The 21,991-nt window shown below is 53.5% G+C and overlaps 1 protein-coding gene across 1 annotated transcript; it reads right to left on the bottom strand.

The window, feature by feature from the left end:
* Positions 1-4,252: 4,252 nt before the first annotated feature.
* DOC2B (double C2 domain beta) lies at positions 4,253-20,337 on the bottom strand. Its single transcript, XM_042879543.1, has 9 exons — positions 20,004-20,337; positions 14,072-14,151; positions 11,587-11,661; positions 10,469-10,578; positions 6,559-6,685; positions 6,256-6,413; positions 5,612-5,693; positions 5,361-5,457; positions 4,253-4,573 (listed from the first exon to the last, which is right to left on the bottom strand). Exons 1-9 carry the CDS (start codon positions 20,332-20,334, stop codon positions 4,437-4,439), a joined length of 1,197 nt encoding a protein of 398 aa, XP_042735477.1. The 5' UTR covers positions 20,335-20,337; the 3' UTR covers positions 4,253-4,436.
* Positions 20,338-21,991: the final 1,654 nt, after the last annotated feature.

Here is a 21,991-nt window from a genome sequence, read left to right as displayed (position 1 = left end):
AGTGTGCAGTGCTTTAGACAGTGCCACGTGCAAGTTGAGTGTTTCCTGATCTGGGCTCAGGTCAGCTGTAGTTTGCTCCACGTGTAGGGGGTTCTGTGTCCTCGCTGCAGGCAGTGGAACATCATCCTCTTGATACACAAAGTGCTGCAACAAGACCTCGCTCTGCACAGGCAGGGGGCCGTGGGGAGCCTTGTGTGGCAGCAAGGAACATACAGTAGTGACAAAAGCATGCAGAAGTTAAATCATGTTTGCTGTGTGATCCTGCCCTTGTTACCTGTAGCTGAGAAGTGCTGAGAAGGACCATTACCTCTTACTCTGGACAATGTTGATGCAGTGTCTTTGTGGACGAATTAAAGAAAGAACAGCTAAAACTTGCTGGTCTGCAGCAGAGCAGAGGAGTGGAGCAAGCACACGTGAGTTTTAATGCACGTAATTAAGATCACTTTGGCTTGCAGCATGTGAAATTTTCCTTAGCTCCTTGGATATTTTTTTTTTCTGCTTTATCTATCAAACCAAATGGTGAGCAGACTGTGAACCATTTTCCTATCTTTTTTTAATCTTAATGTGGAGAATTTTTATTTCTGTTGCTAGAGAACCTTTCTAGCAGTCCATAGCCTGTCTGCTCTCCTTATCAAGGCCGGAACAGAGCAGTTGGAGATTTCGGTTGTTAAGCTGCTTGTACTTCTCCAGAATTAAGTTTAGCGTGAATGTAAATCATCCTAATAACATAAAGCATGGACACAAAAGCTGTAATTAACAGGAAGCATAAAACAAGGACCAACGGAAGACAGCAGAAAAGATCAGAGGCGGCACCATCTAATGCTGCTTTTCAGCTTCCCTGAGAGCGAGAGGCCAATTAATTAAATTAAAACGGGGATACTGAGCTGTTCTGATGTCTCTCTGAGGCACCAGCAGGGAGGTTTCCCAGGGGGAAGCTGGGATGGGAACTGGTGAGGATGGGTGCCCTGTCTCCCTGCTGCTGTGGCTTTAGAGGCCCTTGCAGAGCCCTGCAGGGGGTTCATCAAGTGAAGGCATGCAAGGACAGAAGCAGGCGCTCGTCCCATGAGCAGTGGCTGTGTCCTCAGATCCTGTGGACTTATCATGCTGGACTTGGCTTTTTTTGGATGTGGTTTTGTTGGTTATGGTTTTGTTTCGAAGCTGGAACTCAAGGAGGAAAAGCCTCTGTACCCAAAATCTCACTGTATGCTGGTCCAAATTACCTTTCTCTCTGATCTTACCAAGATGCAGACTGCATACTGGTGGGGGAATATCGTGCAGCTGTTCCCTTTGCTTCCCTCTAACCCCGCCATGTGTTTGCTGCCATGGGTGAGCAATGCTTTTCAGATTCCCAGCGCATTGATCCTAGCAGAGCATCCTAGCAGCTGTGGAAGCCCATGCCGGTTTTGGGGGTTTTATTTCTTTCTATTCTGAAAAGCATTGGAATCTTTTGCTTCCTGTTAACACTTCAGCCGTGTGGGCAGGGGCTCTGCTCAGCTTTGTCCTTGTGATCCCAGAGCCTTGCTGGGAGATCAGTGACCTTTCCTTACTGCCTTAAATATAAATAAATACTTTTGTATCTAACTTTTCTTGCCATGTTGATCTTCCCCTTTGTGTGAGTGTCTGTGGCACCTGCTATGAGAGCAGTCGTGCCAGCTGTAATAGCTGGAGGTGAAACATTTTCTGTGGGACCCTCTGCCAGCTGGTAAAGCAGATGAAGGTGAGCTACTAAGTTTTTGTTACTGTTTATTAACACAGTCTGCACCTAAACATACCTGATTGACTCCTGCGCTGTGACTTAAGGCTTCAGAGCAAGCTCAGACAATGCAAATGCGATGCCAGCCCAACCCAGGCCATGAGATCCGTGTCCTTACCTGTCAGGGAGAACATGAAGCCCTCCAGCTCATGCATGTTCCTGCCGAACATGAAGAAGCTGTTGGTGTTGGAGAGGCTGTTGGAGCTGCCCCCAGCGTCACCAGCAGCTCAGCCACAGCCCGGTTCACCAGGATGTGATTCAGTGGGGAGCGGAGCTTCTTGTAGCGGATGGACACCATGATGACCAGCCTGTTCACTGCCGGGGCACAGGCAACCACTGTGCCCATCAGCACAGCCCTCCCCACATATGTGCTCCGTGGGGCCTGGTAGGTAGGGCCACTGGGGCCATCAAAAGGCCCTGGGGTCCCATTGGGAGGTGCCTGGGAGCTGTTGGAGGACATCGGTGCTTCTGTAGCACAGCATGTGTTGATCCTTCCCAAAAGCCACCTCTTTATAAAGCCCCAGAGAGGAGCTTTGTGTTGAAACACCTTAAGCTTTTTCTTTTTAATCTGAATAACTCACCCTCCTTGTTTTTTGTTTTTTGTTTTAAATAATCAGCTCTTTATTCCGGAGGGGATAAAGTGTGACTTAAGCCAAAAACCTGCTGCCTGCCTTCTGCCTCATTTAATCAAGTAAATAGGTTTGGTTACGTGAGCACTGCTGTGACAATGCAGCCCGGTGCTGGGCACAGTGTGGGGTGATGGTGGTGGGGGGAGCCCCATTGGCCATAGCTGTAAAGCCATGCCATAAACACGCTGTATACTGTTGATATAACCACACTGCCTTTGATATAGAGTACAAATAGTATAAATATATAAGTATATATCCACTACTACAAATACATAAAGCCATATATTTATAGCTCTATATATACAGTGCGGACAGGGCTGGGGTGATAAGTCTGCTCCTTCACAACGTCTGCAATGGAACGATTCATGCAGAATGTGGTCTGAATGCAGCACAGGGCATTGCATGGCTCATCCCCAGTGGCCTTCTGCTCATGCAGCACCTCTGAGTGATGCAACCTTAATGGGAACTTAGAGGTTTGGTACCTAATCCTCCCTTGCCTAATCCCTCACCCTGAAATCCCCTCTGGGGATGTGTCCAGCAGAAAGGAGCAGGCGGTGCAGAACGATCCCCATGCACTGGTTTAGAAGCATTAGGTGGTATGGCCAAGGCGAGACTCGTAGGCTGCACCTCATTTTTTCTCTTTTTTCCCCTTTTTATTTTGGGTTCTCGTTATAAATATTAACAAATCTGACAAAAAGTACACAGAGAGATAATACTGAAATACAAAATTCCTTTAGGATGCAGGTAAGGACGATTTCTGCAGCCTTCACATGGTAGCAAAACATCGGTATCAAACATGTCACAAGGCGGGCGCGACGACCACCGCTCTGCATGCAGCTGGGATGCGCGGACAGTCTGCTTAGAAAAGGCTTCGGTACAAAGTGAGGAACCCCACGTGCCACAGTGGGATGTGCTCCATCCCATCGCTTCTTGATGGCCTTTCCATGAGCTCCCGCACCCCAAAATCAGCCCCGGCAGCATGGGGCTGGAGCACCAGGAGCATCCTCATGGGCACGCTGCTGGCATCCCAGTAAAATCCATGCATATCTGTAGAATGCATTACAAATATGAAGTTATTAAAAAAGACCCTATGAACGTTTTTCTCCTCCCCCACCCCCCCCCCACCCCAATATCAAACATGGTGTAACGCTATCGGAACTTGGAAAAGTCAACAGAAGTTTCCAGAGATCTGATTGCTTTCAGAAAGGAAGTCGTCGACACCAACGCGCACACGGCTACACGGATCTGAAGCTGGAGGGAAGAGATCGAGACCGGACGGCACAGCAGATCCTCCGAAGGAACTGTGGTTTATAGGCTTCTGATATTCCTGCCAAGGTGCAGCATTTGGCAGAGTTCTCACCCGCCGGTGCCTCATTGGGTTCTGTGTGCTCGGAGGCTCCGGGGAAGGGTTTGCAGGGAGAGCAGGAGGGAGCAGGAGCCGTTCCTGCTTTATTCCTCGTGGCAGATCCCAGGGAGGCCGAGCTGCGTTGTCAGAGAGGGTGAGCACAAACTGTCTGGAAGAAAAGCCAACAGCCTTCCCATGTTACCAGAGAACGCAATCGTTCCGACGGAGAAGCTTTAAATGCATAAAAGACTGTTTAGGCCCAGACCACAAAGACTGACAAACCACCAGGAACGGGGCACGGCGGCCTCAGTAAAACAGTCCCATGTTTTAGTGATGCCTTTTGCTCGTAGTAGATACACAAACGAAGACTGATGCATTCATTTTTGCCACTGAATTGCAAGGCAGCGAGAAGGTAAGTCAGTACAGCGACGAGTTCGGGAGAGGAGTCAGACCTGTGTGCATGCAGGTGTGTGCTGAGTGCGTGCGTGTGCACGTGTGTGCAAGCACGTGGTTGTGCACGCGTGTGCGTGTGCACGCGTGTGCATGCCTGTGGGTGTGTGTAAGGTGCACAGAGGCGTTCTGGAAAAGCTGCAGGGGATGGGACCCATTGAGCAGAGCACGTGGCCTCTGCCTCGCTCCCTGGGAAGCGCTCCCCTCTCCAGCACGGAGCTGTGCCCTGCAGCCCTGTGAGCCCAGCACTGGGGGGTGCTCAGTCGCTGAGGACGGCCCCCGGCAGCTCGTTTGTCAGCGTGTGCCAGCGCTCGATTTTCTTGTCCTTGTTCTTCAGGCAGTCAAACCAGTGCTTCAGCCGCTCGCCTTTGGCGTTGATCCCTAGCACGACTCCACCTTGAGAGAGACAGAGAGGAGAGGTGGGTGTGCAATGGGACGCGTTGGGGCACAGCAGGACACAGCCATGCCAGCCCTCCCCAAGGCCCCCGCTCGCAGGTCCCATTTGCAGTTGTGGCAGCAGAGCTATCGGGCTCCTGTTAGCAATACATCACCACAGCTGCTCACAGCATCGCTTCGGTGGTACTTTGAAGCCCAGACATCCAACAGAGACAAATGAAACCTCCCTGTTCAATTGGATTTTTTTTTTTTTTCCAGGAAAAATAATCTGGAAACATGGAGGGGGGGATGAGCTGCTGCTGCCTGCTTGGGTTGGGGAGAGGAGGCTCAGGTGCACAAGAGGAGGAAAGCAGAGCAGAAAAGCAGCAGGAAGGCATGTAGGGTTGGAGCACAAAGCAGGAGGATGGAGAAGGGCAGCAGATGAAAAAGAAGCAGGCATATGAGATGGAGATTAAAAAAAATGAGCGTGAGAAGAGAAAAGGTAGTGGGAAAAGGAGAGAAACCTCAGATGGAGAAAGGGAAGAGGAAGAAGTGAAGCATGAAAGAAGCAGCAGGGATGGAGGGACACAAGGTGCAAGGGGGGTAAAGTGGAGAGCAGCACGGCACAGGGGGCAGCAGGAGCACAAAGAGAAGGAAAAGGAAGGTGTTGAGTGAGGGGGAAGAGATGGGACAGCTTCTCCATTGGGAGAAAAGCCAGGGGAGAAATTGGGAAAGGAGAGAAAAACAAGGAATGTTTGTTCTCCATAACAGCTGTAAGACATATGGTGCTCCAAGGGGCCCCACTCACCTATGAAGTCATTTGATTTCCCAATGTCGTAGTCCCACACTGTGACTTCTAATGTCTTTTTGGCCAGGTCACCATGCTTTATCTCATAGCAGAACTCCTGCAGGGAGACCACGAGTGCTCAGCCTGAACGCACACAGAGCCCAGTGCTCACGGAGCTCACCTCCATCCCTTCCCAGTGACCAAGTTGGTTTATTTTTCCCTTTCACTCACAGCACTGAGAAAAGCCCATTGGGTGAGAACCACAGACCCACCTCGTTAAATTCAGGGTTCAGCGTCTTCTTCTTCACTGCCGTCTTATGCTTTGACTTCTTGTCCTCATCTGGCTTCAAATAACTGCAAGGAAACGGCTCGCCACATCAGCACACAGCTGCAGAGCCAGCAGGCAGCAGGAGCATCCTCCCCATTGCTGTGCCCCGGCTCTGTTCCCATGCTTGCACCACTTTCCACCTCTTGCTCATCATTAAAAATCAGGGTTTGCACTGAGAAACATCTCTTGTCTGCCTGCTCAGCTTCCACCCCTGCAGACACGATCTATGTCCAAAATACCACGAAAACTGAGGACTCATTCTTTTGCTTTAGGGATTGAGCTGTTCCTCTGAGCATTCAGAAAAGAAGGGGTGGGTTTTTATATAAATGTCTCCACTCCTGAACAGCGATTAAAGAATCTGGAAGCATTCTGCCAACAAACTCCACCACTGAACTCCCACAGGCTGCATTTTATCTCGGTAGCATCATCCCAACAAACACCATCCCTGTAAGTGCTGAATTTTGGGCCAGAGCCATGGGGGACAGGGACAAGGGGTGAGGGATGGGTGTGAGTTGCATCCCTTAATGAGATCACTTAATTTTCACTCAGGGGAGGGGCAGGGTGGGGTGCACTGCCAGCATCACTCACGTCTTGACATAGGGGTCTGAGTATCCATTGGCATCCATGGCAGCCAGGTGGGCGCAGCGGATGATGCCCACCAGCAGGCCCTGCTTCTGCGAGCTGTACTTGAGGGAGATGAGGATCCGGCCGCGCTCCTCCAGTGACTTGTCCTCTGTTTTGTCTATCTGGGGAGGGAATGAGCCCAGTCTGGGGCTGCTCGCCCTCTCCATGAGCAAGCACCACGTTCAAAACCAGCCCCAGTGCTGTTTGCAATGCGCTTTTGGTGTCACGCAGCCCCATGGGGACGTCGCTGTGACCCCTCCCACTCACCGGCAGCTGCTTCTCCAGGCAGATGCTGAAGTTTTTGGTCTGGTTGGGCTTCAGCTTCTTCAGTGGGATCCGCGTCTCCCCGATGAACTCGTTGTGGCGGAACTTGTCCTCATCACAGACAGAAATCCTGGGAGGACACAGGGCAGCATGAGCACAGCACAGCTATCTCTGTGTCCCTGCTGCTGGGGACACCACCGGGGGTCCCTCTGCCTCCTCTCCCACCAACGTTTCCCTGCTCTTGGCCTTAACAGTTTTTGGTAAATGGGATTTATTTGGGAGAGGGAAGCTTAATTACAGATAAATAGTGCCCTCCAACCCCATGTCAGTGGAACAAATGTCACACTGTGGTTTATCCACGGGTGGAGCATCTCTCCATGGATGGTTTTATCCATGGGTAGGTGATCTCTTCTTGGGAGTTTTATCCACGGGTGGAGGATCTCTGTTGGTGGTTTATCGATGGGTAGTTTATCCACGAGTGGTTTCTCCATGGTTGGTTTCTTCAGGGATGATTTATCCATGGATGGGAAGGTTTATGTGCGGGCTGTTTATCCATGGGTGGTTTCACTATGGATGGGTGGTTCATCCACTGCCAGTTTGACCACCAGAGGACAAGGACCTGGAGAGGTGCTGTGAGGGATGGCTCAGCAGTGCTGCACAGGGAGCACCAGGCCAGGGGAGCGGGCAGAGGGAGAAGGGTTGGGAAAAAAGGCCAAGGGTTTTCACCATGGGGAAAGCACTCTCCAGAAAGCCATCCCCAAATGCAGCGTTACTATAGATACTCCTGGAGAAAAACACCCCACCAAACAGCCGAATTCTCAAAGAGAATCTGAAATGCAGGCTCGCTATTTTTTATTCTACTTCCCCCTCTCTTTCTTTCAAAGACCCAAACCAGCAGAGGAGCAGTAACTCCATACAAGAGGCAATCACCTGTGTGTGTAGGGAGAGAGCACTGAGGGCAGAGCCAGCTCTGCTCTTACACCAGGCCAATGCAGATTTTACCTTCTGATAATGTGAGTAACACGTTCCCCTGCCCCACACCCTCCTGGCTGCCTCCCCAAAGCACCCAGAGGAGCCAAGGCAGCCTGCTGCTCTGCCAGCCCCAGCCCTGGTTCTTCTCTATTGAACCACGTTGGGCTGGTGGTGCCTTGCTCCATCAGTGCCGAAATGTGAGTCAGATGAGTGCAGCTCCAAACCCAGCCCTGCCCTTGGAAATGGGCGTAATGCAATTACACCAGCTTGAATCTTATTACAAGGAATCGTTGTGATGGAATTCATATACCCTGGGTTAGAAAATCAGCTCTATGACAAACAGAGAATCCAGCAGCCGCCCTCGCTCCCTGCGTGAGCCCTGGAACGGGAACATCACCCCCGTGCCTCTCCCTCCAAAACGACTGCCTTCCTCATGCTCTGACACCTCCCAGCGGGGGTTCTGGGCTGTGGGAGCACTGTGATGGGGTATTGGATGCCCACGAGCATCCCCACTCGCTGCCCTCCCACTGCTCCGGCCCTGACTCACTGCAGCTATGGCCGCCCCACTGCTGACTCACGGCGTCAGCCCGCATAAGGAGCGGCTCCGGCCTTACTGCTGGTGCAGAAAGAGGAGGATGAGGTCAGTGAGGAACTCATCTGGGGCCCCCCACCCTTTTCTGCATGCACAGAGCAGGCAGCGGATGCCGGAGATGTCTCTAAGATCCCGTGCGGTCCCTATAGCAACTTGCATAGCTCTCAGCGGATGTGCAGGACGTAGATGATGCTTACATGTCATAAAGAACACGGGAAGAGACAGCGGCCTGGGACTGCCCAGCTCTCCCTGGAACAAAGTGAGGTTTCATTGCTGGGCTCCGTCCCAAAAGCTCTGCATCTGAGCGCACAAAGCACAGCAGTGCAGTGCCCGCATGGCTCCAGCACAGAGCAATCTGGGACCCCGCAGCCCAGGGAGCTGTGCTGTGCCTTTCGGACCTGATCAAATACTATTGTCTGAATAATATCTGTAATGAGTCATGATGTTTGTCAAACACATGATTAAACAAAGAATTCCTGGCATTCGCGGGCACGCTGAGTAGCACATGAATAATGCATCGCTCTGCCAATATATCTAGATATGAATAATCAGATCCTGTCCCTGGCCAGCTCTGGTATTTATTACCAATGTGATCTATTTACTGCCTATTACATGGGATTATTTAAATGTAGGTGATTGAATTCTGCCCACATTCATGTCCCTATTGGTTTCCCATGCCCCTTGCATGCCCCCAGCCCCATAGAGCAGACAGCCCTGCTGCTCGGGCTGGGTCTGGATGCAGGGACTTCGCTTGATGAATGGATGAGACCTTTCAAGATCCTCCCACCTGCTGCATTTCCTGAAACCCGAAGGATGGAGGAGTTTGAGGGGGCTGCTTCATTAACAAAATGCTGCTTGCTCATCACTTGTATATCACTGCTGCACCGCAGGGCCACATTTGGTGCTGGGTTCCCAGCCAGGAGCAGCCCAGCTGGGCAGGGAACACTGAGAGCCCTTTTGCAGCCCTGAAGCCCTGCACTCCCTGGGCAGCTTGAAGGCAAAGACTGCGGTGCTCTGATCCACACTGTTGTTTTCCCATGGGAGGGATTCCACAATCACAGCTCTGCCCCTCTGCAGCCCAGCACCAACAATGTGCCTGGAGCCCCTCGGCCCCATCCCATCAGAGCTGCCACCCAGACACATCTGCCTCCATTGGGAGCTGCAGTGCGTGCCTTCTGCCCGACCAAACATCGCTTCCTCCAAAAAGCAGGAAATCTGAGAGAGGAGTTACACCAAAAGCTGCACTTTCTACCTCGTGCCTTGTTTGTAAGGAGCTGCATCTCATCTGAGCGTGCCTCAGAATAAAGAAAATCTCCTTCACCAGTACCTGCTGCTGTGAAGGTGGAGAAGAAGAAAGAGGAGGATGGGAAACGGCTCTTGGGGAAATGAAAAGCAGTCAAATTTTGAGTGCTGGCTCCTTCATGCAAGATTAGGAATGGAGCCATGGGAACCCAAAGCTTTGTATCAGCAGAGGAGCAGCCCATGCAGTGCAGCAGCCCTGGCCAGTATGCTTCTTCTACCCTAACGCCGTACTTCTCCAGAGCCACTTGCAGGCAAAGCAAAAGCTCCACTGCTTCTCTCTGTTCTCCTGGCACAAAAACCATCCCAGGGTGGAGCTGTGACCACAGCAGCCTGCAGGAAGGGACACCACAGCACCGGGCACAGCATCACTGCATCAGCCGTGTAGGGAGCCAGCACTGCAAGGCGTGGGTTGGGGCTTTGGGCTCCCTGCTGCATTTCAGCACATATCTCAGCAAACATCTCCCCCAAACTGATTTCCACGCTTGAAAGGCTGCAAACTTCAAAGCCCTCAGTGGAAAAAAATAAAAAAAAATCCCCACCGCTAATAATAATAAACCAGAGGCTTTCCAGCCCGGCGAGCCTGCGGCACTTTCAGCATGACTAATATTTTCCATGTGAAATAATAACCCACGGTGCTGAATTCCTCATCTGCACACACACTGTGACAACAGGTGGGCTCTGCTCCCCCAGCAGGGCTGCGCTGCAGGCATGGGGGAAACCATCAGCTCCAGGGGCAGCTTTGGAGCAGCAGGGCCGGGTTCCGGCTGCGGGGTGGATCCATGATGTGTTGGGGCCAGGATATGACGGTCTGTCTGCGTACGGATCCCCATCTCCCAGCCTGCATGGGATGCTCTCCCAGCACTGTGATGCTGAGCACACAGGGACCAAACCTCAACCAGAGACGATGAGAAATATGTCCGAATGCACGTCTCTTATCGCAGCGGTTCACTGCTCCATCCCAAAAGCTGGGACAGGAGGAACCCATGTCTCCAAAGGGGAATGATTGAGTGGTGCAGGGAGAGGTGCTGGGGGTCCCCAAGGCCCTACCGCAGCGTTTTGCGGATCATGTCCTCGTCGGTGATGCCATAGTAGGTGAGGGTCTCATTCCAGGTGGGGTTCAGAGTGTTGCGCAGCGTTTTGGTCCGCAGCTTATTTGCCTGGAAAAGTGATGGAGGTGAGTGGGAGCCGGGCAGCCCCACGGGGAGCCCCCCATCCTCTCCCAAAGCACCCAGCCCTGCATCCTCCCTGCTGGTGCTCAGGCAGCGGAGTCTTGGCAGAGGCAGCGAGAGCAGGGATTGCATTTATACAGCAGGAGCGAGAGGGGGGTGGGAAAAAAAAATACCACGTCTTTTCAGGTTCATTAAAAAACGACCAATTTGCAGTTCTGGCTGGTGCTTTGCATTCCTGATTCCAGCACAGCTCCCAACCCCGGCTGACTCAAAATAAGAACTGTAAATAACTTCCTTCTAATGCGTTCTGTTAGCGGGGGGAACACTTCCGAGCACTGCAGCCCTGCAGGCGCAGCCACGAGCGTGGGACCCCCACTTTGGGGGCAGGGGAGAGGAAAAACAGACCTTGAGCCTTCGCCCTGGAGTGGAGGGGTGATACTCAGCCCTGGTGTGTGTGCCTTCTCCCCTCTGCATGGCCCCAGTGCTGCCCAGCCCCCCTAAGCTGTGTGCCTACAAGAAGGGGAGCGGCGCGCAGTGGAAGCGCTGACAGCTCTCCTATTTCCCACGGAACTCAGAATGTGGTTAAAAACTCCCTCTGCTGCCCTGAACGTTATGAATTAATTCGGCTGAACCGTAACGAGTAAACACGCCTCCCCCCAAAAGGTCTTTCCTTCAGTGGTAAACTGAGAGCGTAATTAATATTCATCACACATACATTTAGCATTTAAATTCCGCATCCCCATCAGTTACACCGCGCTCTCACTACACATCAATATCTTTAATTACTCTTCTCTCCAGCAAGCACTGAACTTCAGGAGATGGAAATATTTCCCTTACGAGTGATACCACGCGTTATTATGATCGGAGGGGCTCAACATGCCAAAGAAGAAAGACAAAACCAAAGCAAAGCAGAACCGGTTTGCTCCCAGCGGGGAAACCCTCACTGCTCCAGCAGGGAAAGTGATGGGGAGGAAAGGAGAAATGAGTGCTTCTCACCTTGCTGGCCCCGGGAAGCAAGTGCAGCTTGACATAGGGGTCGGCCAAACCGTTGTGATCCATTGGCTTCAGGCCCTGGGGGAGAGAGTGATGAGCAGGGTTAGAGCAGCTAACAATCCCCAAACCTGTTTGTGGCTATGCTGCTGCTCCCTGCCCTCACTGGAGTGGCACAGCCATGGCACGGTCACAGTGCCAACTGGTGATGGGTTTTGTGTGTGGCTTCCAAGCAACCACGGGGCTGAAAGCAATGGCAGGGCAATGCCCCAAACCTGCACAAAGCCAATTCCACAGTGAAGAGGAGCAATTGCAGGAGCACAACAAACAGAGCTTCTGTTCCCAGGTGGGAATCACAGCCCTAGAAATGCCCCCAGGCTGTGTGGGAGATTTGCAGGGCTGTTTCATAGCTGCAGCTGGCAAAACTGTGCCCCTACGGCAGTGTGGGATGAGAGCACAAGCAGCGGCTGCTTTAGGATGGGTCAGAGTGAGGAGATGGGTAAATGGCCGCATGCTCCATGTGCATGGGACAGCACTTCCAGCCCCACCTGGGCTCCATCTGCAACTTGTTGAGCCTGGGGCCTCAGGGACCATGTGCTGACTTCAGGGAGGGCTCTGCCCTGCAACCAAATGGTGCCCAGCAAAGAGGATTTGGCTTCTCACCCAGAGCCAGCAGGATAAAAATATCAGCAGCGAATGTAGGCTGCATGGCTCTGCCTCGACAGCACCGCAGCTCGCATCACCTCCCCAGCACTGCCATGGGGAGCACAGGGAGAACGGAGCTCCATGGGCACTCATGGCACACAGGGATGGCCCCAGCACGGGTTCAGAGCTTGATTTGGGGCTCAGCACCTCATTTGGGGCTCAGTGCTCATTCACAGCAGAGAGAAGCGAGTGCTGCCTGCAGGCTTCATGCCCCACCTGCCCGGATGCTGCACGGCAAATGAAATCATAAAGCGAGCAAGCAAATTCCCATGAAAATGGATGGAGAGAGAGAGGCAGCACTGTAATTCACCCATCCATTCAGTTCAATTAAATTACCTTCTGAGGAGGCTATTAAAGGCTTTTTTAACAGATGTGCTATGGAGGATGGAGTGACAGGAGCCTGCAAAATGGGTCCCAACGCCATGTCCAACTCCGTGAGAGGTTGGGAGTAATATGAGGACCCCAGGGGTGACAATGCCATCATCCTCACTGCACGGAAAGCCATAAAACTGCTCTGAGAGAGCCGAGGGATGATCAGTGGCAAGGCAGGTATCCCTGTGCCCTGTTAGGGAAACTGAGGCACAAAGAGACCCATCAGGGCAACCCCTGGAAGGATGAGCCCTGAGCTCCTGCTCAGCACAGCGCTTGATGGCTGCAGAGCAGAAAAGGGCCATTGGGCCACAGCTGGTTGGGTTTAATCCAGGTTGGTGCCTTCAAGAGCTCACGAACCCCCTCCACAGCAATAACGGGACTCAGGACTAGAGAAGCAGGATGAACGAAAGGAAAAGGGAGGACTGTCTGGGGGGGCGGTGGACTAAAGAAGGAAGACAAAAGTTGGAGCAGCACAGCCCAGCCCAGGGCAATGTGTGTCCCAGCACCACCCTACAGCTCTGCAGCTCCTGCCCAGCGCCGCCCGCCGGGGTCCTGGCCCTTACCTTTTTGTAGTCAAGTTTTGGCAGCTTTCCCCAGGCGAGAGATGAAATGAGAGCGAGCAGATGGCGATGTAAATAAAAGAGAAAAATGGGAGAATGAGAGCAGAATGGAAATGAACAGGACTGCAACGCTTGAATGTCAGCGTGGTGGGGGGGTGTCCCGCACGGCGAGCGAGGCGATGCCGCGTGCAGGGTCAGCTGCAGAGCGCACAGAGGGAAACTCAGGGCATGGAAGGGGATCCTGGCCCAGCAGCCCCAGCCCTTCCCAACCTCGTGGGGAGGGGTCCCTCCAGGCCCCAGGGCTGGGTGAAGGCCAGGAGTCGAGCAGTGCCTCGAAGCTCCATGCATTCAGAGGCACAGTCAGGACCTCTGCTGGATGTTCTGCTCTGAAATGTGCAAAAAAAAACCAAACAAAAAACCCAACAACCCAAAAAACCAACAAAACCAAAAACAACCCACACCAAACCAAAAAAAAAAAAAAACCCACCCTAATTGCTTCAATCATGCAGACGGCAAAGGAGCTGAGGCAGAGCACTTTGTGGCAGTGATTAGCAGCATTTAAAAGAGCCATTTATAAACTGACAGCCGGTCACAGCGTTAAGTCAATAACAACATCGGGTTGGGAGCTTTGCTAAAAAAAACATAAATAGCTGCAGCCAGCGAGGCATGGGGATGGGGCTGGGATGGAAGGGATGCAGGCATGGGATGGAGCTGGAGGAGATGTGGGCATGGGATGGATTTGGGGCTGGAGGGGATGTGGGCATGGGGAAGGGTTCTGTGCTTCCAGCAGGGCTCTGATGGCCCCGTAATGCCCACTGCAGCTCTGCTCCTCACTCACCCGGTGCGATACATACCTTGGCCTTGTTGATGGTGCAGTGCAGGGCGTTGTTCTCTTGGTCATAGAGCAAGCTGAAATCCAGTGTCCCCAGAGCAGCTGTGAGAGAGACATGGGGCATTTTTCATCAGAGACATCCAGTAAGAGCTGGCTTCTTGCCCAACAAGTGCAAAAGGGGTGAATGAAAGTGTTGGAGGAATACAGAGCATCATCCAGTGAGCTCTGGGACAAAGCAGAGGGTCTCTTGGGGGACTGTTCCCCATTCCTGGGAAAATTGGGGCAGTGTGGCCAAGTCACCATGGGGACACATGCTCAGCACACCCCGCAGCACTGCTGCCATGCCCCTCATGTGTATTTTCAGGCTGACACCTTCAAATTAATGCTCTGCCAACAGGATCTGCTCCCAGTTCCAAACTGTATGTTAAGCCCAGTGAGAATGGAAATACTTTTGTGATTGAGATGAAAAAACTGCTTTCAAACAGAGCAGTGTTCCCTTACAGCACTGGCAATCTGGCTGCAGCTGTGCATGGGTCCAAGGGGAAGGCCCAGGAGGGCAACGCATGGACCTCAGCAGCAGGAGTTCAATGGATTTGAGAAATTCTTTCCCTTTGTTCTGAGCAAGTCACACCGACAGAAGAAATGGAAAAGCCAGAGCAACCTACCTCCCCACATCCCCCCCAAAACAAACAAACAACAACCAAAAAAACAGAGCAATTTTGCTTAACACCGAGGCAGGGCTCGCTGCCCAGGAGGTAAATTGCACAAAGCTGTGGCAGGAAATTGGGGGTTTTCTTCCCATTGCAAAGCCTCTGCAGAGCAGCTCTGTGGGGGTGGTGGCCATGCAGGGGACAGAAAGCTCTGTGCTGCAATTTCACAGCCATCTTCCAGCCCGGCCGCACGCAAGCTACAGGTTCGCTTGCTAGCAAACAGAAATCACTGCTCCTGAGCAAATATTTCTCCTTCAAAGGAAAGCAAATATTCAGAGGGGTTTCTGCCAGAATAATGCACCTCCTTTGCTCTGGAGTAATTTCATGGCACGTTAGCTGCCAGTTCAGGTAAGTCATAAATCAGTGGAGTTCACCCGCAGGGCTCAGGAAGATGGCAGGGATGCAGGTTGAGGCTGAACACGCGACAACTCCTGAGTTCCCCATGGGTTCAGCCCAAGAGATGCTTCCACCCAAACCATCAAATCATCACCACCCGAATCATCCAAAACATCCAAATTATTGCCATCCAAAACGTTGCCACCCAAACCATCACCGCGCAAATCATCCAATCCACCCAAACCATCACCATCCAAACCAACAAACCATCAAACCATCACCACCCACTCCATCAAACAACCCAATCCATCCACACCACTGCTACCCAAACCAACAGGCCATCAAACCACTCAAACCATCTCCATCCCAACCACCCAATCTATCCAAACCACCCAAAATATTACCACGGAAATCATGGGCTTATGCCAAAGTCAAACTTTACAAATCCAGCCTTTTGCTTATGGAAGATGAACCCTCCACAATCACAGCCTCTCCATCCCCACCTGCCCTTCAGCCAGCCACAGCACACCCTGGTATTGATCATACAAAGAGGCTCGGATGGCTGGATTTGATCATTGATAAAACAAATTAAAGGCTTGGTGTGGAAACTGGATTTGGTCAGGAAATCTTAATGGAGCTCCATGTCCAGCCATGCAGTGCTGCAGCAGATGCACGCTTGTGGCTTCACACCGCACGATGGGCTTTGGTAGTGGAGGAGCAAGTGAGTTTTGATTCCCAAGAAACCAAGCTGTCTGCTTTTATTGCTTTCATTGCTTTCATTGCTGTTATTGTGGTTATTGCTTTCCCCCTCCCAGCCATCCTCGCAGCTGAGATGGAAGTGGATTGTGCTTTTAATTAGGGGAGCAAGTGCCTAAAAAAGAAAAGGGCAGCAATTAGGCAAGAAGCACTGTTACCAGACATATTTAACTCTGCTGGACTATTCTGAATGCTGCCCTCTAATCACACAGACTGCAAATAAAAAATAATGTAAATAAATGCCTTTGTCAGGCGTTACAAAGGCAGCTTAGCGCTCACCAGACAGCAGGCAGGAGGTATCATTATTATGATGATTACTCTGCTCCAGTGATAAAACAACCATTAGGAGCTGTGAACTCATTAGCAGGTTCTGACCCTCCTTCCCAGCCACTGTGGGAGAGATGGATGGGGAGGTGCCACCAACGGTGCTGGGAAGAGAACCAAATCTGACTTGCGTGGAACGTGGCATCTTCCACCATGGACCTTTGGGCACGGGTGGCCCCAGAGCAGCACAGAAACTTGGGCACAGCTCACAGAGGAAGGCAGCGATGGCATTTTCCCTTCCAAAACGGAGGAACCTTCTGCATCGTCGCTGCCATTAGAAAGCCCAGCAAAGCGGCGCGCTGCGAAAAAGTGCAAAAACCCACTACAAGACTAATTAAAAAGAAGCCCAAAGGCCTTAAGTCCCTCTGCTTATCAGCGCTGGTGCTCCCAAGATAATCTGCTCATGGATTTTATGCCAGGGAGATCAGAGCGGAGCGGTAAAGAGACGGCAGGGGATTGTCTGGATTAGGGCTCCCTTACAGAAGGCGCGGGTTCCGTAACCTTCAAACCGGGTATTTTTTAATGTGCTATAAAAGATTGGTCCCCATTCTTCCATTGCTTTCATTTCCTTCTGCGACGGAGATCCCTTTAAAGGTCCTGAAAGGCAGCGACGGGTTCTGTGCGCTCACAGCCCCGTGCAAAATGTCAGCAAATGACTCCGCAGGAAGAACAGAAAGGATCTGTGCCATTTCCAAGCCGGGCAGCCATGGATCCCCACGGCCGGTGGGTTCTGAGAGCCCCTGGGTTCACCCCTGGCCAACAGCCCACTTTGCCCCCGAATTGACAGCAATGGATATTTCTTCATCCCTGGCACGCTCTGGCGCAGGGAGCTGCTCCTTCCTGGAGCTGTTTGATGGATGCTCATCAGCTCCTCTGTCTTCTCCAGGAGGAGTGTTCAGAGGAACACTTATCTGCTCGGAACAGTTCAGAGATGCAATTATGTTTTACAGCACTAAATGGTCCCTGATGTCAGCAGCAATTAGACTTTCAGCAATTTCAATTTGGAGATGGCCTTCAAATCTCTCCCCTTCTCTCCCTTTAATGAAATACAGCATTGCAATTAATAACACCTCTCCCCCCCCAAAAAAATAAACTACTCTCAGTCTTAAACACAGAGATGAAAGATGCGGGAAGCCCCTGGTGCTGGCACTGGCCCTTCCCTGGAGGATGGATGCTGACCAGAGCCCCGTTTGTCCCCATGCTGGGGATGACACCAACACCACGCATGTGCCGTCAGCACCAGCAGAACCACGGCGTGATTTGGGCAGATCCGGGTGGGGGTTGGTTCAGTTTGCTGACTAAAACCTCTTTTGCCCTTCTCCAGATCGAAAAGATGATTCAAAGGTTATAAATGTGTGAAGGAGTTGTGATCAGATGTAAATATCTCCATCCCCACAATGTGTGCCTCTCTTCCATGCATCCTCCCCCCTTCCCCCGTCTCCTGGGTACCCCACAACACCATCATTATCCTGCCCGTCCTTAAGCAGCCAGTAATTAATACCCACGTTATCACTTTGCCTCCCTAATTATAACTTTGTGATAAAGAAGAGCCTTCCTAAATAACCCCAGTGCCCCGACCCCAGCCATGAGCTGCAGACTGAGCCCCCTCACTTTCATGGGGTGGGAGCCATGGCTGGCAGCTGGTGGATGGGCAACGGGATGGGGAGGGATGGCAGCTGTGGCTTGGAGCTGTGGAGATAACACCAGGCAGGAATATGTGTAGGGAAACCTGGATAAATGCTGCATCTCCCCAACCAGAGGCAGCTCGAATCCTCCCAGCACTGTGACTTCTGTGCTCAGGAAGGGACGCTCACAGGAGATGGGACAAACCCCACACCTCTGTGGGGCTGCACTGGGAGGGAGCATCTCTACGGAGTGATGAATGGAGCATCCCTTGGGATGATGTCTGGAGCATCCCTAAAGAGTGATACTTGGCACATCGCAGCCTAGCTGCACCAAAGCAGAGGCCAAAGTGGAGATGTGAGCACTGAAGACACCCACAGAGGTGTCACCTGGGCACTGCAGTGGGTGGCCCATGGGTGCTGTTCCAGCCCCAGCACTGCCATCCCCACACCCCCACCAGGGATGGTGGCTATACCACCACCACCAGCCGGCCATCCACACTGGGATGGGTCCCAGGGAATGTGCAGTGCAGGTGACTAATGCAGCCCTGAATCACCCGCTGAGGATATGGGGGACTGCAAGACATTCCCAGCCCAGCTGAGCCTCAGATCAGCACAAATCCCCACCCAGCTCCCTGGTGGTGAAATGGGGCCAGCAAGCCCTCAGCTGGCTTTGTGGATGGCTGCTGACCCAAGACGAGGAATAGGCTCACCCCATGCATTTGTGTCCTACAGGGTCACTCTGCTCTGTCCCCTGGCTGAGAGCCTGCCATGCCAGGGGAGGACCCAGCACATCTGACTAAGGAGCCCAGCAGTGCTGCTGACACCTGTTACACTGCAGGGAACACTGCTCCCACTGCTGGCACCCGGCACACAGCCCCCTGCTTCCAGCACCACCAGTACATGGATGGCAGCACCCACGGGTGTTGGTGGAAGCGACGTGGCCCTGAGCACATCAGCTCCCATGCACCCTTCTGCCCTACAGCCCGACTGCCCCCATTCCTATTGCCAGCACGAGCCAAGGCAATCTGATAATTAGAGCAGCAAATAACCCAAATCCGGTTAAAGTCGCTGCTAACTGCCTGGCTGGGACAAACATGGCTTAGTGGGGAATAGCTCCCTGGGCACATAGCTGCTCTGCTCCTCCTCATGGGGTGACATGACCCCTACTCTGGGCTGGGAAGGACGCAGTGCCTCCGTGGGGCTCACACCCGTAGCCCAGCATCCCCTGGTCGCAGGCAGCACAGGGCACAGCAGCTCACTGCCTGGGACAGTGCTCAGGACCCAACTGGCAGCCACTCAGCGCCGGGAGAGATGCCCAGGTGGGGCTGGAACATTTGGCACAGGAAAAGCCAGCACCTGCCTTGCACGGGGCCATAAACAGATCTGCTCAGTGGCAGCTCAGCCTGCCCCTTTCCCTGTAGATGGGCACGCTGCACCGCTCAGCAGCACTGCCTGCTTCCCCCATCACCTCCAGGCTGCAAACTTTGTGCTCAGCCCCGGGCAGGATCTGGCTCCTAAGGGCTGGGCTGAGCGGAGACCTTGATTTGTATCTGAGCTGGAGGGCAGTGATGCTACCCCAACCGCCAGGGCTGGCAGAGCCAGACAGCAGCTGCTCTGCAGCCTGCAAGCTGCACTAAGCCGGGTGGGAAGGACGTCTTGGGTGGGGAAGGGTTAAACCGAGCTGCAGACACCTGCATCTGCTCGAGCTGGGCTCGCATGCCCCCAGCCCCTATGATGCAGATCTGTGTCAGTGGGTGAGAAATGGTGAGAAGAGTTTGCAGAGGTTGAAGGCAGCGATTCCCGGTGGGTGCCATTCCAAGCCGGGCAATGCCCATCACTGGCTGAGCACCCTCAGGGATGAAGCAAAGAGTCCAAACCCAGCCAGCAGCCACCGGAGAGAGCAAGGAGCCGAGCGGGGCTGAGGCAGGGAAGCGGCCGCAACGACAAACGCAGCAACTGGTGTCTCTCAGGAGACTTCCCCAGTTTGGGTCCAGCGCCCAGCCTGGCTGCGGCAGGGATGCTCCCAGCTACCACCCCCGTCCCCCTCCCCCCCAAAGGGCAGCACCACGGTGACAGCACAGGGTTTGTCACCGCTGCAGTGCAATGCCATGACAGGCAGTCGGCACCCAGGAAGGTCAGCGAGACAGGGACCGACCCGCAGACCCGCACCCCGCAAACTCCCCGCGCCAACTTGGCGACTCACTGCAGTCGTCGGACTCGTAGCCCTCCGGATCCACCGCCTCCTCGGCTGGAGGGCACTTGGCTGGCGGCGGGGCGGGCGTTGTGCCATACGCCCCAAAGAGCTGGTCCACATCCTCGTCATCCTCACGGGGCGTCTCGGTGGGGCCGACCGAGGGCTGACTGACCGCAGGACGCAACGCACCGCTGCGGCCGACGGCAGCGGGGAGCCCGCGGGGGAAGCGGGGGAAGTAATCTGAAATCTGCTTGATGGGTTTGATGGGGCCGGGGCAGACGTCGATAGCCATGTGCTCCTGGATACTTATGGTCGTTTTCTCTCCTTTTCGGAGTGTCATGCATGCGGCTGTCCCGGCGTCCCCGGAGAAGCGAGGAGGCCACGACGGTGGTGGCGGTGGGCACGGGCTCCGCCGGGCTCCTACGTGGTTCTCGTGCCCTCAGCCTCGGCCGCCGCACGCATGCTGCTGCCTCTCGCCCCGGCGCTCGCACAGCCCCGATCCTGCCAGCTCTGCCTGCGAAGGAGTGAGCGAGACGGAGCGACGGCTGGGAGGCAGGGGGTGGGCTCTGGGTGATGTCACCAGCTAGCAACAAAGCGGCACCGGCAGCGGAGGAATGAGGGCTGTGGCCGGACCCGGGCTCTGGGATGGGCATCTGCTCGCTGCCCCTTCCCCAGCACGGCCCCGGGGGGCTGAGAGCCCTCGCCGATTCCCTTGGCTCCCGGTTGCAGCACACTCTGTTTCCCGAGCCCCTCAAAGGAAGGAAGGTCACAGCGCATCACAAGGAGCCCCGTCCCCGCTGTGCTGCATCCCCACAGCTGTGGGTTGGGATGGAGCTGACCTGGCTTCAGGGGACAGCGTTGCCCCTGTGCCCCAAGGCTGTGCACAGGAGATGCTGTGCCACGTGCTGAGCGCTCAGCCCTCTCTGTGCCCCCTGCAGAAACGCCTGTACCAGGGGATGGAGCAACACGTGGTGCTTGGATGCTTGTGGCACAGAGCGAGGTAGAGGGAAAAGCACTGTGGTGTGATGTCCCCATGTGCTCCTGGGGTAGGAACAGGGACATGGACGTGGGCAGGGATAGGGACAGGGACATGGACAGGCTGCCCGGTGAGATAGCAGCAAGAGAGTGCTGCAGCATGCTGGCAGAGCTGCCTCCAACTGGTGCTTCCACCTCAGCTCCTGTGCTCCATCGATACATCTGCGCTTCCACGCGATGCCAGGAGTGGATTTTTGAGCAATGAGTGTTGGAAAAGAGCAACTATGAGAGCATGGTGCAAAAAGTTCCCCCTGCGTGTGACAGGGCAGCTCAGTGCTGGCTCTGACGTGACGTGGGGACACGCCAGGTGTCACGGCCATGTCATGCTAACCATGGGCAGCACCACCAGGTGACCCAACAGCATGCAGAGCCCATGGCAGTGTGCACAGAATTGCAGCCTCCTGCAGCCTGGCATGCAGATGTCTCCTAAAAATAAAGCTTCGTTCTTTGGAGATCTTCCTCCTAAACCCAGCAAAGTGACGCAGCACCTCTTTGTCTAATGAAAAATTCCATTTCTCATTCAGGTTTTGGTAAATGTTAATGGACTTCCCTGACTCATAACGCTCTGACACTCGGCAAACTCCCCTCATTTGTTCCTCGCCTGGAAGCAAAACGTTTCTCCAGAAGCATCCAAATTTGTCATTGCCCTGCCTGGACACAGTGCAGCCAGGTGGTGCTGAGGGTGAGGAGGGGAGGCTCCGTGCTGCCCGGCCTGGAGGTGCTCCCACATTCAGTCTCCATCTTTGGGCACAGCCTCCAGGATGCAATGCAGGCAGCAAGAAGCAAAAATTGGGCCCGAAGCCCAGAAAATAGCAGCAAATTCCCTCTTAAATAAAGGGCATTTAAATAAATAAATAAAATCGAGTTACGTACGAGCGCCTAATGTTGTTACTGCCATTACACGAGCGTCATTATTTCAAATGTTTTCTCCAATAGCTTGCGACTCAAACACGGAAGGATTG

The sequence above is a fragment of the Lagopus leucura genome, unplaced genomic scaffold, assembly GCF_019238085.1.
Source record: "Lagopus leucura isolate 7727_CA_CO unplaced genomic scaffold, USGS_WTPT01 Super-Scaffold_100024, whole genome shotgun sequence".
NCBI lineage: Eukaryota > Metazoa > Chordata > Aves > Galliformes > Phasianidae > Lagopus > Lagopus leucura.
This window is presented reverse-complemented; position numbering and strand designations above follow the sequence as displayed.